General features: G+C 41.2%; 1 protein-coding gene across 7 annotated transcripts in view; it reads right to left on the bottom strand.

Annotated features, from left to right (window-relative positions):
- Positions 1-19,875, bottom strand: part of spire1b (spire-type actin nucleation factor 1b) — a 36,623-nt gene that overhangs the window by 14,333 nt on the left and 2,415 nt on the right. For all 7 annotated transcript variants that reach the window (XM_037075836.1, XM_037075839.1, XM_037075840.1 and 4 more), the window contains exons 2-4: positions 17,725-17,753; positions 6,606-6,842; positions 3,426-3,551 (exon numbers count right to left, since the gene is read on the bottom strand). In XM_037075836.1, coding sequence (XP_036931731.1) covers positions 3,426-3,551; positions 6,606-6,842; positions 17,725-17,753 — 392 coding nt within the window. The remainder of the gene's footprint in view (positions 1-3,425; positions 3,552-6,605; positions 6,843-17,724; positions 17,754-19,875) is intronic.

Here is a 19,875-nt window from a genome sequence, read left to right as displayed (position 1 = left end):
GTCTGGAGATGATTAACGTCCGACCAACATCAATGATGTTACTAGCTAAGCTAAAAAAGGGTATAAGATGCAATAGAAACGTAGGATAAAATAATAATCAGTCAGTACACCACATTTGTTTCATGAGGGTCCAAAGATTCCCATTTCATTAAATATTTTTGATCTTTGTCCTCTTGTAGCTGAAGTCATCAAGTTACATCATGTTAAATCCTTGTCCTTTAAAATAGCACGCAAGAATTTTGTACCTGTGTTACACGAACTGCCAAATACAATGATAAACAAAGTGTTTTTTAAAAACATTACTTCTTTACTCTCTAGGCTAAAGAGGCCACAGTCCCTAAGTTTCCTCCTCCTTAGTGTTGTTTCTCAGCCTTCTCCACCCCAGCAATAAGTCGTCTCTCCTAACAGAGAGTTATGTAACCAACCAAATCCCCTCTATTCATTCAGATGCATTACGCACACTGAAAGGGCAACAGCAGTAGTGCATAGCAGGAAGGAACCCTGAGGTGGGACACACACACACACACACACACACACACACACACACACACACACACACACACACACACACACACACACACACACACACACCACTCCTCACGGGAAACATTCCAACCCACAGCTGAGCTTCAAAATGCTCCTGAGCAGAAACAAAGCCCAAATGACTCCTGCACTTCATCTAAATGAATGTGTTGAAGAATAACAGAACGAAGACCTGCACAGAAACAAAGTCATGTCGTTGTGTTTGGAGGAACAGCCTCAATGTGAGCTTGATGGGAAAAATTAACTGCTATAACGCATCAGTGATGAAATTATTATACAATGAGCACATGGTCATTCTCCCAAAACCCCTTTTCAAGCCATTTCATCGAGTGGACAGCGATGATTATGATACATTCTTACTGTGCAAACCTGCTAATTACACATCACTGAGGAATATAATTGGACATCACCAGCAGCTCCCTTTTGAAGAAGGACAAATGACCCATAACAGACAGCGCTCCAGTCATACATCGAACATTAATCCTTTCTGGTATGTGAACAAGGTGGAAACATGTTACATCACAGACCCACCTACCTACCAGGACCCTCTCTCACATGATTACTTGACTCAAGCCTGTCTGAATATCAGCTGAGAGACCCTGAACTAAGGGTCACCATGTCTCTGGATATTAGTATATACATCTGACATGCGCAACAAACGTCGCTCCTTCTTCACAGTGGCCCATTATCAAAGTTGCTGGCAGCAGGTATCTTTTCTGTATATTTGCCATTTCATGCAATAAAAAACTGCAAAGATGTACATATATATCATTGTTTTTGACAAGTTGGTACATCCTCTAAAACAGCGTGGATGCCATGTAACTAATAATAAAATCTACTTATAGTTATTTTTTTGGATTATTAATGTCATTTTTTATGTTATTGTAGCTGATATCTGGGGGGAGCTTCTGTTGCACTAGTAGTGGACAGCACAAGTTAAATGTCGATTAGTGTACCAAATCTATAAACTCAGTCCACTTTTTGAAATCTAGTGTCATTAATGCAACTGTCAGAAAATAATGGCAACAACCCTCCCGTGTATATACCTTTATATCTCTGAACTTCTGATGTGCACCACACATTATTACAACCCTGAAAGTGTTAATTCTCTGCAAAGGCAAATTAACATATTTTTTTTGACTCTGAACTATTCTGCTAAAGATTGCTGAACTAAAATACAAATTAAGGATAAATAACATTCAAAAGACCCTCTCCTGATCTTTCAAAAAAGCCAGACTTCGTCACATACCTTTGTTTTTATTTTAAGTTTTGTATTTTTTGCTTTAATACATCAACTTAAAATATCCCTAAACCTTTCATTGAACAGCATCATCAAGGTGCAATTGTCGTACAACTGTAATGGATAAAACAGCTTTATACAGTCACCAGAAGACCAAAGTAAAGCCTTATAACATACCCTATGTCTTCTAATGTTGCAAATTAAAGCTGCTATAAGCGTTGTTTTATTCCTGTCCGCTTTGGAGTTAGCAATCCCCTCTCTCCCCTTTACGTCACAACACTTGCAGGACTCCTTTCCTTTTTGAAGGCAACTATCTTTGCCTCTCTCTTTTCTGTGTCCTAACTGGTTAAGTGGGCATCAATACCAGAAAATGTTGTTTCTGTTGAACTGTATGAGCAGGGGGAGGAGAGACATGGGCTACTGACCAAACACTTTATAATAGTGATGAGTGTTGGCACTCATTTTAACAAGTAGGTATCGCTTACAGCAGCTTCAAGTCATTAAATATAGAGATTTAAAAGACCCAGGGTTTATTCAAATGGATATATGTATCAATAATTCACGATTTGAAAGGTGCTTTTCAGGGATGTTTGTCCGCAAGTATTTGTTGTTTTTTCCTTGTGTGGTGATTTCTGAAAAACAACAGTCTGGTATAAGCAGTCGAAAACATGTGTCAGCTGTTGTGAACAATGAAAAACGCCAACAACGAGGGTTAAGCTGTCAGTGAACGCCGTGAGTCGCAGTTATTGGATGTTATGTCATAGCTCGAGGAATATAGGCTGTGCGCTCATGTGTCTGTTCATTTCTTTATCCACAGTCATTACCACGGATGCCTTTCTGTATCAGCTGAGCTCCTCTGCTTGGTCACACAGGAAACGCGGCTGTCTGACTGCTGTCTTAATGTCTCTCCGCGTGTGTCTCTCTGTTATGTCCGCGCCTATTACACGCTACAATACAGCCCTCTCTCACAGAAGTGATGGCGCACTGGAAGAGAGGCAGGATGGCGCACTAACATAGGATTTTTATGCTCCGCTGGTTTGCTCATCTAAACCTTTTATACACAAGAGCAGAAGGAAAAACTGATTTTTAGACTGGCATCCATGCTTAACGTTAAATACTACAGCACCTACTGCTTTCACTTAGGTTAACATTACCAGAGTCACCAAAGACGGACATCAATTGTATGTGTGTGTTTCGAAATACATAGGGAGTGTGTATGATATGCATATCAGTCATATTACTTTCAGATGACTCATTGTCACAATGTATATCAGGAGTTCCACCGTGTTGACCCCTGCCAAAACTTTGATTAGTCTCCACAGAGAGTGAGGCTCGTGTTATTAGGGGTTAATGAGGGTACGTAAGGTCACAGTGCTAAATCTTCTAAAGTGACACCCGGCTATGTCATGCAAAGGTCAGTGATCATCCTGTAAGGAAGAGAGTAGAGGGGGAGCTTTTAAATAACACTGGTGTTATAAATCAAGAGTTTATGCATTCACCATACCCTTAAGTTACATTGCTATATATTTTCTGTGTACTGTGTAACTAAAACACACACTCCAGCAGCTAAAACTGCAATCAATGTGTCTAAAACAAAGAGCAGCACAAGCCCGCAGCCACGATGACGGTGACAAGGACCCACCTCTTTGGCACTCTTGATCTTCTCCAGGAAAGTGCGTAGCTCCCTGGTTTCTGTGTACAGAGCCCGGCACACTGCCTGGTAGTGACTGGGGGCGTCTGATAGGTTGGGCAGATGGACCATGCACAGCTGCAAGAGACAGTGAAGTAAAGCGATGTTTAGTACACAGCTCACGCGGCGCCCTGTCGCAGCCATGTTGGAGGTTATCGGCACTTTGCCAACAACCACCTGTGAACACATTTCTAAAAGAACGATGATAAGTTGACTGCTGGCTTGGCAGCTAGCAATGTTACACTGTTACATGTCATCTTCATTACCAATTCATCTGCCAGGTATTTACTCGACAAGTCAATCAATCGTGTGGTCTGTAAAATGTCAGAAAATAGTGAAAAATGCGAACAGTTGTTAAAGAAAATTTCAGAAGCTGGAACCAAAGAACTTTGCCATTTTTTTTTATCAAAAAAGTCTAACTTAACTGAAATGACTGATTCATTTCCTGTTGAACAACTAAGCCTGGATGTCCCAAACACACGTCTCCAATATATGTTTTGTGTCAATGTTGATTTCACAATTTTTACACACCAATTTGCCCGAAATGTTTAAATGTGCTCTCAACTTGTTTTTCCCCTAATTAAACAAAGGCTACCTACATACATACCCAATTATCACCTTCTGTAAGTATGTAATATTTTCACCTGTGTCCGTTTGTTGGTTCCATTGGTTGGCTGGTTTGTTGTTCTGTACAAACGGCGAAAAGGCCTTAAATCTAATGGGACTCTTGGGGCTTGGCAGAGCTATGCATTTCTATCTATATTTCTCCTCTGCACCTGCACCACACTGTAGGATTGGCGATGCCTATCCGTGAAGCCTTGCCAAAGGATGTAAAGGATATTGCAAAAAAAAACGAAACGCCCCCCAAAACAATTTGCAGAGACACTTGTAAACAACTGTTTTTGCCTTCTGAGCACAATCCACAAGACAGCTATCCCTGAGGTCATCCATGCTGCTACACACACACAGAAACACACAGAGAGAATTTGAGGGAAAACAACAGTGATGACAGAATAATGTCCTTGTCTCTGTCAGAGGAACAGAAGGTACCCTTGGTGAGTGCTAGGCATGCTCTTGGCATCTATTTGTCCAGACATTGTTCTTCCATTTAGAGAAAATGTCACTTTCGCAAAAAAATACCAGACAGCCGTCTGCTTTCACACATGGAATAAGGAATAACAAAGTGTTGCATCTAGGATAGATGTATACCCTATTGTTATTTTTGTAAATGAAGTGAATAAACGTGTTACTTAGTTAATGACAGTTAATACTGTATTCCATGTCATCCAGGGTGAGTAAAGTAGGACAAAGGGTAAACTAAAGGAGCATAGAGAGTGAATAGGCTGAGGGAGAAATACACTGAGACAACAATTGGAGTTGACAGCTAGCCCACCATCGGGTCGGCCACACTGCTCGCATACATCTCCTTGGAGGGCAGTGTTTGTGTGTGTGTGTGTGTGTTTGTGTGTGCAACTGGCTATGTGGTCATTATGTAAACAGTGTGAGGCGATGTGAGGACTGACACAGTGACTCTGTGCACCATAGGACATCAGAGATACATGACTCCCAGCAAGGATGAGGCTGGCAGCCAGACTGCACCGTGGTAGTAATCTGTGTTCGAAGCCACGTTTAACATTATCATCTCCTCACACGCCGACCCTCCCTGATATCGTCTGGTCTTGGAAAGTCATCTGTGGATTACGTTCAGTCTAGAACTGTCTTCCCATTTTAAGCTTCTTTATACTTGACACTCCGCCACTAGATTTATTTAACAGCTCTATTGCGTAGTTACTTTAATATGAACATTTATGTGTAAAACATTTGATGAGATTACAGGATGTGACATGTTGTTCCATGAAAACTATGTCAGTAATGTATAAACAGTAGTTAAATATTCTCCACCTCAAACAGTGTATGTCTTTAAATGCTTACAAGGAAATGTGTCGGTAATAATAATCCAACAATATAAATGATATAATCATAAACCACTGAACGGAGTCGTGCTTTACTTTTGATACTTGATGTATATTTTACTGACAATACTTCCTTCGCTAATGCAAAACCCTGAATGGCAGACTTTCATTTGTAAACAACATAATCTAAATTGTGGTTTTGAAGCTAAGGGTAAGTAAATGATTTGTATGAGCTTTGTCCATCACTAAACTCCGTGAATTCAGATTCCTCCCAGCTGCACATCCCTAAGAAATGATGACTTAAACATTTCTAAATGGATCTCCTGTCTCCTAATAGCTATTCAACAACCTATGTTCAGGGAAGGAGCTTGGTGGGACCCATGCCCACTGCCGAGTGGCTGTTCTCGGCTGCCTCCAAGAACAGGCACTTGTAAACTTGGGTGCCCTGGTTGTCCACTGAACAACCACAGGGAGGGTGGGAAGTCAGTGGGCCACAGTGAATTTACTGTTGAATCAAACAACAAATGAGACCAGAATTAGCAAGATAGTGTGCTATTTCCTAACTGTATGTTCAGCGGTGGTCTGGTGTTAATGGTATATGTCTCAGCAGCTAGTGGAAGAGCTGATACAGCGGATTGTGAGCTGTAGTTTCCCTGGTAAACACACCAACCTCTCCAGTGCTCACAGCTGTAGTGTCTGAGGGCTACATAGGCAGAGTGGACGAGTGAGGATAAGAAGCAGGGCAGTCATTTGCTTTGAAATATTTTTTTGGAGCAACCCAATGACTTGAAGTGTAACATTCACTCTCATTTTAGCTCTGTTTTGGTTTCCACCAGCTCCTGATGAAAAGATTTCTCTTTTTAATAGTGAAATGCTCGACCCTGCTGAGAAGAATGCTGATGATGGCCATGAGATTGACCCAGAACAGTGTGGACCTCTTGGACAGCTTGAACATAAAGCATAGTCATTTGATCCATTGCTCATCCAAAAATATTTGAGTGCAGGTTTAAAATTGTATTATCTGTTCATGCAACTGCCTTCCCCAGGAAAAGTCTACCTGAAAACAGGAAGTGATGTGTTTTATATCTCCAGCGATAGCAAAAAGTTGTTTGCAATCAGTCATGAGGGCAAATGGCCAGTAACCTTAAGAATAAATTAGCCAACAATGACCAAACAAAGATACACATGACAGCAACAGTCACTTTTCTACTGTGCCTACCTGAAGGACATCTCTGTAGCCGTGAACACTGGAAATGTTGTCAGGGTCATCCTCTGCTTCATCCTCTTCCTCTGTGGCCTCATAGCCTTCATCAGGGCAGGCATCCCTCTCCGTCTCGGCCATGTTGGTCATGAGGTCAATGAGCTCCTCCAGAGGAGGGCTGAGCTCCCTCTCCTCATTCTCCTTCAGCCCGTAGTCCAGAGCCTTGTAGATCATGATGCCCAGGGACTCAATCACCTGAGAGAGAGAGGAGATAACCAAAAGGTAGCGTCACATGATCTGTGCACATTCGTGTTCTTGCCACTCCGGCATATGAAATTCGTGATGATCTGTGTGCTCTCATGTCTTGTTTTGTTTTGTTTTAATCAATGAACGTTGTAATGTCCTCCTGCAGCAAATAACTAAAGCCTGGTAATGAAAATGGATAAATTCATTTCAAGCAAGCAACACTTTTAATTTGTGAAGAACACATCTTTTATCTTGGACACTGTTCTGTCGTTCATCTGCCACATAATGAAAACAAATATGGATAGCTGTCTTTGTTATATAATCTGATCCTCTTTTGTGTGCCAAGCCTGAGCTGAACAGCTGTAATATGTTGACCCCACGACCTCAACCTTTGATGAGCGAGCTCCCTCAGCCATTCATACACACATGCGCAACTACACTCGCTCATCGGCTTTTTCCAGGCTGGTCCTGGGAGCAGATTACAGGCGGGGGGGGTCTTGTGATTAAGTGACGCAGCGAGGAAAACACCATCCTCGCATCATACACGTCCACGCTGAGATACAGTCAGTCTTTTAGAGAATGTCAGAATTCACAAGGCAAGAGCCGAGGTATGTAAGCGGTCAGCTGACATTTGTTCACTGTCTGGGATTCATCCTAGATTGCGAGGACATGTAGACTAGAAAGGTTCTTGATCCAAAATGTTAGTATAAAATTCTCACACCCAAAGCCGGTCTTTAAGTGGATTTATGTATTCAGCCACGATGGCTTATTAACGGCATGACATTAGCATTATGACACGGAGGATGCATTTGTCTCAAGGGACTACCTTTGCCTAGCAACCAATAAAAGCATCCACAACACACCCAGCAGTTTTTTTCCAAAAACAATTTGACGTTTGGTGAAAATACAAGTGCTCACAAAACTCTGGACACACACTGTAAATAGTTTGAGATGTTTTTAAAGCTCTTTTGATACTTTGTTATGGCCATTAAAAACCTTAACTTGAGCACACCACCTTTGTTCTAAGTACAGTGGAACCCTGGCTTACGAAGACCTCATTTAACAAAAAATTCAAGTTACGAAGGCACTTAACGGCAATATTTTTGCCCGTGGTACGGCAAAATGCCCGCGTAACGAAATCCCACAAATACAGGAAAATTCACGTTAATTTCAAATTTCCCGCGACCGAAATTAAAAAAAATTATAAGTTTAAAAAAACATCATTGCAGTGTACGTACGTACATTAATTAACGTAAATGTAAGTTTTAGTTTTAATGTTTAGAATTAAATTCCATAATGTTATGTACATGTACACATACGTATGTATGCATGCATACGTATGCTTTCTTCAGCCTCCGCCACCTCCACCAAGAACTTCATCTTCAGCCAGCATCGCCTCACTCAAAAGGTACATACATAATTTATTTTATTGATATTTATTTATACATTTATCATTTATAAATTATTTTCTTCATTTCAGATTATATTTTGGAATATTCTTAGTGGGTTTTTTTCAAATATTAAGTCATATTTGTAGAAGAAATACACGACTGGTAGGGGGCCTGGAACGAATTAGGCTATTCATAGGGAAAAAGGTGCTTCGACTTACAAAAATTTTGACTTACGAAAGACCCTCTGGTACGAATTCATTTCGTAAATCGGGGTTCCACTGTATATATACATATTTTAAAAAAAACCTTAAACCTGCATTAACTGATCATTTGACCACTTTAGGGCAGCTTAAGATAAACACACAACATATCAGCTTATGAAGTTTTCGTAGCAGTATGTGACGCATATATGTATGTTAGCAAGCAAATGTTTCTACATATCCAGCAAACACACCGCATATGTCCCATTAGAGTTCATCTTGAGGCGTGTTTCTGGTCACCATTTATGTAATGTGACTAATTACCTTATTTCGCCACAACTCAGTACAGCAACACTTTTTCAAAGGTTCATGCAGATTGACACAAGCTTTTGAGATTGCTTTGCGAAACCACACTATTGTTTTCACAGCCAGGACGGAGGAGTCAGCTGAGCAGCAGTATCTCATTTCATCACATCTAAGTGGTAAAAAAAAAGTCAGACTAAGAAGACAAACAATAAGCTCAAATCGCCTGTAGGAAAATGGAAAATGTGACTTTGGTGGTGTCTCACATTGACCTCTGGCTAATCTTAGAAGTCTGACACACTGGAACACACTGCAGTTATACTTTTTCTTGGGAGACCACAACCATTCCTCAAAACTGAATTCGCACAATTCTATAACCTGGACAAAAAGGATCATGTAATACTGTCAGGAAAACCAATGGCTGCCTACATGGTGGACACAATGCACAATAATATAAGATAACAAAAAAAAACAAAAATAGAGTGGATCAATTATAATACTCTTCGAAATCCTTTTTTTTTTTTTTTAGAAAATGCCGGCCAATGGTAAATATATAAGATGTAAAAGATTAAAACACATAATATTTCTGTTCCAGGGGATGTCTGGCAGGGCCAGTCATCTTCTCATAAGCACTTCATAAGGGCCAACAAAATCAGATATCACAATATCAGCTTGTATGGCTAAATGTTGAACATTAACATGACAGACTCATAGTGCTCACGTTAATTAATGTGCATTGTCCCTTCTTCAAATAAAATAATAATATTTCTGACCAACAAAGCCCTCATTGGATACCGATATGGCAACAGTATTGCAGAGGTGACTATCGGTAATTTCACAAAATCTCTACACAATCAGATTCATGATCATCAGTCATGGGAATATAATAACAAAGTGGTAAAGGCAAGTGTATTAGAATGAGCAGAAAAGTCTGGTGAGTTTTACATTTAAGTTTTAATCACTTTACTGTAATGCAACCTTTAAAACCAGTAAATGACAACACTTGTGTCATATGGCAGTATAATGATATAAAAAATCTCAGATGGTATATTGTCTCATTTTACAAAAACCATATGTATTGTTTATATTGCCCAGCCCTAAGTGGTTGGTGCTTGTAGTTCAGGAGAGGCTAGGCTTAGCACTCAATCTGGCCTGGAATTGGACAGTCATGGTGGATAAAGGCAGCAATGCCAAAGCCAAGACAAAAGACAAGAGTGGGAAATCACACTGGGGATTATTCTGCAGCCCTGAGCATTGAGAAAAGACTTGGGGAGACAGCGAGACAGCATATAAACCACTGAGAGGAGAGAAAATGAAAAGGGGGGAATGAGGGGATGCAGGAAGGACGGAGAAAGACAAAGATCAGAGACCGACGACAGGAAAAGAAGCAGCGAATGAGACGATGAGGGTCATCAAATTAGATCGGAAAGGTCGCGGGGGGAGGAGAAGGTGAGACATCAAGAGAAACTGAATCATAAAGACTGTGTGTGTGCGTGTGTGTGCAAACGTGAAGATCAAGGGCAGATCAATGGACATTAATAGTGGGAGGAGGAGTCGTATGAGAGATCTGTCCTCCTCTCCCCCATCAGCACCAAGAGCTGAGCTGGGTTTTCCTCAGGGGGGAATGGCTGAATGCCACCTCTTTGTCTAAGCTCCACCCGGATCCACACCCAGTGATATATGACACCATGCAGGCGCACGCACGCACACACACACACACACACACACACACACACACACACACACACACACACAATGCACATGCAGACATACACCTCCAGGGACCCGGTGTAACCTCAGGCTATAACTGAGAGATCCCCAGCTGGAGCAGCCTGTAGTAGTAAATGGGACAGATTTGGATTGCTGTGCCCTGTCAGGCAGCTTATGCTTTCATGTGTTAATTTTGTGAATTTTCAGATTCCTATTTCTTATCTCATCTAAAATCCACGTCTTCAGGAATTCAGTCAAAGGCTAAAACATAATCTGATCTGCAAAAATAGATTCACTACAAGTTTCATCTTTCTGATTTTATAACATTCACCGACTGATAAAAAAAAAAAGGATTCAGAAATTAAATGTTCAATCTTACAGAGATTTAAGGCATCAGAAGGCTAAGATGTGCCATGTTTTGTAAAAACATTATTAATCTTTCAGTCTCTGTACCCTGCATCTTTGGTTTACTGTAGAAGTCAGAACACAGTACAGTGTCAGGAACTGCATGAAAGATGTTGCAAGTACAGCAACATGCCCACGATATTATCAAGGTTGAATCTGTGTCCATTCTAATCAGCAGTCTTTCAACTGACGCTACATGAGACATTGCTTAGCACAAAACTCTTACATTTTGTGTGTTCTTTTCTTTATATATGCTTCTTTACCTGCAGTACTTCCTTCTGATCTTTCTTTATACTGTCTTTTTTTTTCTATTTACCATGTTTACTGTTGTGGAAACCTACTTACCAATAAAACTTGTTTCTGATTCTGACATAGATCGGCCAATGTTCTACAACCAGGATGTTCATATGGGTGGCTATCTGTTACTGTTAATGAATGGAGTGGCGAAAGTTGCAACGTCAATTAGTATTCTTCTTACACAAATGATCCTTTATAAATTCATTCATTGGTTGTAACTCTCCCCAAAATGAGTATTTAGAATAAAAAATCTTCAGTTCCCTAATTGTTTATTTTGTGCTAACAGAAAGTCAGGATCTCAGGATGGGATAAACAGGGTCAATTCTGAGTCTTAGATAATTATACTATATTTTTCTTTTGGTATACCTTTCTCTTAATGTTGGCATGTACTGGAAGTATACCAAATGTCTGCATGTCCTCACTGGTGTTCTTGCTCCTGTCCTCCACAGGCTGAGAACTAACATATGTAATATAGGGGACCAACAGAAGACTGAAGTTTAAAATATTTTTTTTTTAAATCACAAAGGAGATGTGTTTTCCCCTGTCACAATCTCACATTGTGCACACTTCAACTTACTCCCTGATCATGACAGCATCCTGTTTAGGCTGTCACTCAAGCATAGAAAAGCCTGATGGAGTAATTATATACACAGTCTTCACAAATGATTAAATGCAAACTGTGACTGACTGCAGGAAATAAGAACTTCGCCCGTGACTGTGAGGCGAATGAGCATGAAGGCAGCCGAAAGCCAACGTGTCTCCAGTCCACTTAGAAATCTCCCCCGACCGGTTCCCAGGCTGCCGGGCGGCCAAGCAGAATGATGGGATGGAAGGAGGAAAGGGGTGGAGAGAATTTTTTTTAAAAAAAAGAAAGAAAGAAAGAAAGAAAAAGGAAAAGAAGGGGAAAAAAGTGGGAAGAGGATGTCAACCAAAGGAGATTTGTCCGTGATGCAAATTGCAGCCGCGGCCATCATCACAGGCAAGAACAGCATCAAACAGCTTGGCTTACATTTCAGCTTTCCTGTCACGTAGAGGAGGCAAGCCGGCCAAAGGCACAAAATAAAAACCTCTGTGACACACAGGGAAATGTTTTTTACATTGTTACCCAAAGCCACTTAATCGCTGTTGTCCTCATAACCTCACCTGAACTTTACATTGGTCGCAGTGACCACGGCGAAGTTAACGTGTCCTCAGTTATACACATAGGAGCACTATATCACCTTTATGGCCCTCTCTCCAACCTACAGCCAGTATCCATCTGCCATCCACCTACATTTCTGATATCACACCTGAAGGACTATTCAGCTTTTTACACTGCAAGCTGAAGTGTTTCTTAAAGGGAGCCCTGACTGTTATGTGCAGGTGTCAGTTTCTGATGCGGTCAAGGTTGAATTTCACTACAGCTTTGTAAAAGCAACCGTAGCACACAGTATAACCTCAGGTGAACACAAGCAAACAACAGAGCTTCATGTCAACAAGAGAACATAATATCATGTAACATCTAACCTTACTTCCAGTGCAGTACGTTATGTAATAGGACCCTCTGGGTTAAAATGGCCAGGTGTGTGCTGCCATGTATTGACTGTTAACATATGAAGACAATAAATGAAACCTTCCAATGCGGAGATTGAGAGTAACCAAGTGCAATTACAGAATACTGCAATTAAGTACAACTTTGTGTGTTGTGTTTGAGTGTTTCCATTTTCCGCCACTCCATTTACCACCTCCACTTCACCACAGTTTGGAGGGAAACACTGTACTTTTTCTTCCATTGCATTTGTTTTTATAACTTCAGTTACTAGTTACTTTGCAGACTGCATGCTGTATCAATGGCCAGAAGCTCTCTGACCAGCGTTTGAAATCTAATAACATAGCATACCAAGACACATAGCAACGTTCAGATTTAAAGAATTAACAGGAAGTTACCAGTTGTGAATTCTTTGTTTGAGTGATGAAAATCAGAATGATATATGAATGACAGAATGAGAGAAACATGAGCTTGTGACAGCACCGTCTGACTGAGGAAGGTCAGGAAGGATGACGCCTAGCAAGGAGACTTGTGGTAAACTGGTTTAGGGATCTTACAATTAGATGATGTGGTCACCAGTGCATGCTTAGTGGACTCAGACTCCAGCTGTTAGAGACTGTGAATCACATTAGTTTTAGTTATGTCGCTTTGTGTGACTCCCACGGACACCAACACCAGAGCCAATTTGCACTAATTAAACGCTAACGCAAATCTATTGGATCTACTTACTTGTACGCAAAAGCCGTCCTTCTATCAGTGCCAGCCAACCAGCAGAGGATTACCAGAATCAGCACAAACTGGTCAGCATTAAAGGATTGTGAAAACAATGTGAGGATTTCTCACATTTACATTTACTCATTAGTGGGTTTGCAGGAATTAGGTCATGGCAGGGAAATAAAACAGGAAGCGAGCTAAGTAGAATGTTTATTTCATTTTCAAAAAGAAAGCCCGACGAAGAATTATCTTTCTTCGGTTCTTTTACACCCTTAGAAAAGACCCTGCATCATCTGTCATTGGGATCTGACTACAGGAGCCAGGAATCAGGCTCAGTGCCAGTCCATCTGGGACATTTAATATTAATTCTTAACAACACATCCTGGGTTTCTAAATGTGACACTAATGAGCAGTTTACTGTCTCATTGTCTCTTCCTCATAAAGATAAGTGATGCACAACCACTCACGTTGACTAGCCAGCCCTACACAGCACTGTGTCAGCGCTGTAGAGAAGACCGACTAGGGAAATCTGTATGGCATTTTCATCGTCTAACATGAGAAACGAAAGCATTATTTATTTTGGATGAAGAAAAATACACTGTATTGTACCAAATCCATTCAAATATCTGCCAGGGTCATCCTCCAGATTGGACATATTGAATACGTTTTCTTAAAACCGGAGGACCCGCATAAAACAATTCATAATACACAACTCCTTATGCAACTAACCTATCATGTGATTTTAGCAAAAATCATTCTGTCCACTTTATAAAAGTGATTACCACAGTGACTGGAATACTGGGGGACGGAACAAGACAAAAAGTACACTGGGTGAACATGTTTCTTCAAAGATTTTCCCATAATGATAAGAAACATGCGTCATAACATGTTTCGATTCAACGTGACTCTGAGAGGAGAGTCGCGTATTTCCTCCTGGGCACAAACAAACGCTGTGGAGATTCCTCTCTGAGGCCTGACTATGCTGCTGTGACCTCTGACTGTCATATGACTGAGAACAGGCATAACGTCACATACAGAACAGAGAGCACACTTCAACTGAAGCGCGTACATTTCTATACCTTCATTGTCTGTTTTTACATCCCCTCCTCTGCATCTTCTCCCTTTTATGTTCGCTACAGCTCTTTCTTACCGTGCGCATACAAACCCTGTGGAAAGCACAAGCGCAGATGCTTTTCCTGCCAGACACTCGACTCCTGAAGTTTCTGTTTATATTAAACACCGAATGTGACACTAAACTCTAATCCCTTCCCAGACTTCAAAGCTTAGACGTTAAGAGATCACGGAACACGCGCAGTTAAACTTTGACAAGAGGGGAATGTGATCAAACATAATCCACCCATTTCTGAGGTTACACTGCATCATGGGACCAAGACGGTCGAGCTAGCATGGCTGCAGGGGTCATCCGAGCACATTCCTTGCAAAAGCTGCCATATGAAAGGAGGAAATGGGTAGCTGAATAACAGAGCTATGACATTTGAGTAAAAACATAGAAAATTGCAGACAAAATCATTTATTTCTTTAGCTGTAGTGATTACTGTACAAAGAGCCTTATGCTGTGCTGTGCAGGAGCTTGGCTCACTGGCTCTGAGGAAAAAACAGCATCATCTGACATTCACAACCACATCATTTGCTAGGGTTCACACTGTTTGAAGCCATGTGTGGATAATGTGTGTCAGCGTCGACTGCACGTATGTTCCTGTTCATCCAGCTTTGGGCTGATTCCACGCTGTACGCTTGGGGGGGAAGGACTCTGCTTCGGGATTTCTTTTTAGGCTGTCAAGAATCAAGCAGCTCCAACAACTTGCTACCAGTTTTGTTAGCCAGTCTGTAACGCACTGCATTGTGAGAAAACTCATTTCTAGTGCAAAGCTGCTTAGCCGGGATTTGTCTATATAGTTTCACTTTCTCTGCTTCGACAGGAAACTGTGCGTGTGTGTGTGCTCGAGTCATTTGCTGTCCATCTGTTTATACTGAAATCCATCCCCAGAGCCCCCTGAGAACTACGGCACATTGTCTCCAATAAACTGAGAAGAGATCCACAGTCGATGTGCAGCTTCACACACACACACAAAATATATTCCGATGGAAACCATTCTATCAACTTTGTGTTCATCAAACACATTAGCAGCATCTGCAAATTAGCATCCAGCAAAATATTCGTAACACACAAAAGCGGAAGAGCTTATCCCTGCACACTGTCAGACTCCCCCCCCCCACAAGCTATCACGGCATCACAGACATTAACAGTAGCTGATGTTAGCGCAGAGAGCGCGTGGAGGAGGGGGACATCTCACGTAACCCGTTAATTATGTCTGAAACGGCTCCCAGAATGTTCATCAAACAGGAGGCCTCACTGGGTGACATTTCAACCAGCCAATCAGAGGAGCCAGCTGGGACTGTTGGAGGAAATAACTGGGTGAAGACAGAAGCTGTGGAAAAAGGGGGCGGGGGGGCTGGGACACATGCCAGGGACTGGTCTTCCATTCTGACACAGCTCATCTCATGTTTGTGATAAAAATGTATAACTGACATTATTTACAGGTGTGCGGATGAAACAGTATTTTAGTGATAGACACTTGGAAAGCAATTATCTTGTATTGTCTCTTTACACTTTTACTTGCATTCTAGCACAGAGCAGATGAGAACAGATACCACTCCGATGTCTTGGCAGGAGGTTGTTTGCTTCGCTTAGCATAAAGACTATTGCAGTTGGCACCAGCCAGCCTGATTCCATACAGCTCACTAACTAACACTCTGAATCTTGTATGTCAAATCTCTCCACGAACAGAAAAGTAAAATACCAGTTACATGCTGTGAAGATACAAAATGTAATCATATGACTTTTACACTAAAATGAGCGAGTAGTTGCAGATTTTTTTTAAACAAGTGTAGGTCCACAAAGAATAGGTGATCAGCTCCTTTCCCATTGCCAGGAGAGCAGTTTGCCTTTCCGGTTTGTGTTTTTTTGCGTGTGTCATGTTCGACATCACGAAAGCAGCAGGTCATCCAGAAGGCATTAAAAGTTTAGGAACACAACATCATTCTGAATTAGAAACATTGTTTTTTTTCTGGAGCTGATAACAGAAGTTGCAAAGGAGTTAGACATCTCGCTTCTTTCTTATCCCTGTTGAGAGCTGCACATGCACAATACCGATCAGGCAGCTTACCAGGTTCAGTGGGTGACACAGACGCCACTGACAATGTAGTGTTGGTTACTTTTATAATATCTTTTATGTATCCTTCAAACTCAGAATGCTGCACATTTCTCCAGTGCTGTCTGAATAGAGACGGATCGAAAAGTATCAACAAGCCAGCGTTCTCCACTACAAGAGACGTCACAGTGTCACAGAAATTAGCGTGTCAACCCTGTGGTGTTGTGTTTTCATCACAGCCGATCGGAGCCAGAGCCGGTAAACACCCGCGACTACACCACAGTCATTTGACATGGGAGTTAATGCCAGTCACAGACGCAAGAGGGCTATCAATCGTTTCATCCAACTCTCAGCCTGGGAGTAACCAGCGCAATTCACACAATGTGGAACTGCTGTATTTCTTTAAGGTATTACCTTCTGGCAATTGGTTGATGACATCAACATGTTAGCAGAGATGTGATGATAGACATTGATAGTGCAGCATACCAGACAATCTCTGTTAAAAACTTGTATTGGAGATGTTTGTTTTGCGACATTGAATGTGGCGTTGAGCAGCAAAGCAGCTTGCCTATTGTAAAAATGACGTTTGCACGTGTTATATTTATATTAAAGGTGGTAGTTCAAGCAGCAGGGGTCCTGCAGCAGCTGGATTGCGGGCACGAGGATTAGCACATCACACACACCCATGGCTTATGACGGTTTCAACCACGGCACTACCTGACACTGGCTGCACTTGAAATAATCCTGCCAACTCTAATCTTAATGGAATCTCTGATGCTGTGACTGGCCGCCCACTTTGGCTGTAACTAGCTAATGTAAACAGCAGCGGAGGGTAAATATTTAAAAAGGAAGTAATGCTGTTATGCTATTGTGGTTAAAGGTGCCATTATCGCTCTCTCATACAGTATATTGTCATTCATAAATACCTTACTAATTGCATGACTGGTTCCTTTCCACTAACACTGAAGTTTCCCAGCCTTCATGCTGTGAGTTTAATGAGGTCGTCAACAAAAAACATTCCAGACAATGTTTAATATGTAGTTACACACCAAACGTGCTGCCGCTACTTTAACACTGCACAGCTATGCCCACATAATGCTGTTAAAACCTCTGCAAGCATGCAATGATGGAACACAATAACTACAAGAGAGTTACAGAGCAGTCACTCACCTCTGTTGTTGTGCAAGGGCTGTATTTACCTGCAGGGAAACAAGAACACAGTGTTGTGATAGCAGCTGAGGTAAGCCGGAGCATGACGCAGCTTACACACACATTGTTCAGTTGATACACATTGAGTATGAGTTCACCTCATGACTTTTGGTTGAGCAGCTAAATATCACATAATATCATGTGAAAATGTATGCCTACATTGTCTAATCATCCAGTACAATCACTAGGCAGGAGGTATCGACAAACAGTCTCAAACTGCATTAGGGTGAAATGCTCCCATATTGAGAGAAAAAAATCACAAATATGGACTGCAGCTGAGCACCTGAAACTGAACTAATATCAGATGTTACATGGAATTCCTAGTGCCAGTTTAAAGAAAAAGCTTGTATCCTGACACTTCAAACATATGGATTTTTGTCATCTTCTGCCATCCTACACTCTGTCCTGTGGTCTGGCACTCACCATTATAGCTTAGTTAAGTGTGATTACACACTCTCTTCCTCATTAAAACAATTCCAGGGAAAGTGCCCTGAGCCGTAGTTATCGTTACGCAAACTAGACCAGTTTTAATAAACGCTCAGTTTCATTTCTAATTACTTTCTAAGTAGAACCATGGCGACAAAACTCCTCCCAAGAAGCCATGAATGCGCTCCCTTCAAACAGGAGTCCTGCTTTAATGTGTCTCCAGGCTACGTCGGCGAAGCTTTTACCTCATGTACGCACAGCATGATAACGGAAGACCCTGTTAACAAACGGCCTTTTTGTATTGTCACGCGCAGTAACGCAGCACCACAACAGCTCTGACAACATCTCATGACGTTGACTTGCATCAGCAGATTTGAATGCCGTGCAGCTGTAAGGTGAATAGAAGTCAGACATGGTGACGTGTGTGTGTGTGTGTGTGTGTGTGTGTGTGTGTGTGTGTGTGTACTGCAGTTGGATGGGCATACAATTGAATGTGCTTTCTTAATAACTATATATAACGTATGAGGACGGTATCAGCATGAGTTTAAATATTCATGAGTCTGGGCATAACGCAAATATTTACCAAGTGTCCTGCTTGTTTGCTGTCGGCTATCCAGACATGATACTAAGTGTCAGCTGCCCCAGATAAACTGCTGGATAAAACAATACTAGATGTGGATGTGGTTTTGAGTGACAGTGGGGTCTTAAATGTACCCTGTCTGCTTGAAGTCAACTTCGCTGATGACAGCTTTAATGGCCCTAAATGCTTCAATTTTCCTCCACAGATTTGTCTCGTCGTTTACATGAATGACTTTGTCCGACCAGGCGTGTGCATTCGGGGGGGGGTCCTGTACTGAACAGCACAGATAAGTGGCTATTAGGCCCCGGCAAATCATCCAGAAAACTAAAACCATGTGTGTGTTTAAACTGATCAAAACACTTGCAAAGCATTCCCAAAATGACTTGGAATTGCTCGAAGACATGCACAGCTGTGATTCCCAACCAGGGGTATTTCTGCCGTTGGACAGATGAGAAGTTTTACATATTTAAATATGACTGGATTCACAATTACGTGTTGCAGTAGTGGCATTAGCAAGCAGGCAGAAGAAGACTGCGGTAATGTCTATTCGATTGAGATAGTTATCTAATAGTAATGTAGATCATTTAAAAGGAACAGATTCACAATTAATAATGCTTCAAGTAATGTACAGTGGCTGAATTAGTTAGCTACAAACAGGCCGAGCACAGCATAATGGTAAGTGGTTGAATTAGTTAAAATAAATAAATAAAAAAACAAAAGTAATGATTAAATAAAAAACTAGCTCATTGGAACGGATGAGAAAGCTAAAAGCACCTGATGGATAGGTTAATGGTTGATGTAGGCCAAATAATATTTAAAAATAAATAAATAGCTAGCTCAGTGTAATGGATTAACAGTTGGCGAGAGTAATCGATGGGCTAATGCTTGAATCAGTGAGCAGTGGATTAGTAATGGATTAATGATAAAAAAGAAAAAAAAGAAAAACGAAAAAAGAAAAACTAAAAGTATAAGCTGTTGAAATAGCTGAAAATAAAAGACACAAACAAGTATTCATATAAGCCACTGACTGGTATTGAACAGCAGCTTTAACTGTTTTATATGTCTAACTATATCCCCCTCTAACCGACATGGTAATAATTAACTAT

The sequence above is a fragment of the Acanthopagrus latus genome, chromosome 17 (assembly GCF_904848185.1).
Source record: "Acanthopagrus latus isolate v.2019 chromosome 17, fAcaLat1.1, whole genome shotgun sequence".
Classification (NCBI taxonomy): Eukaryota; Metazoa; Chordata; class Actinopteri; order Spariformes; family Sparidae; genus Acanthopagrus; species Acanthopagrus latus.
Note: the sequence above shows the minus strand (reverse complement) of the source record. Positions and strands in the feature narration are given on the sequence as shown.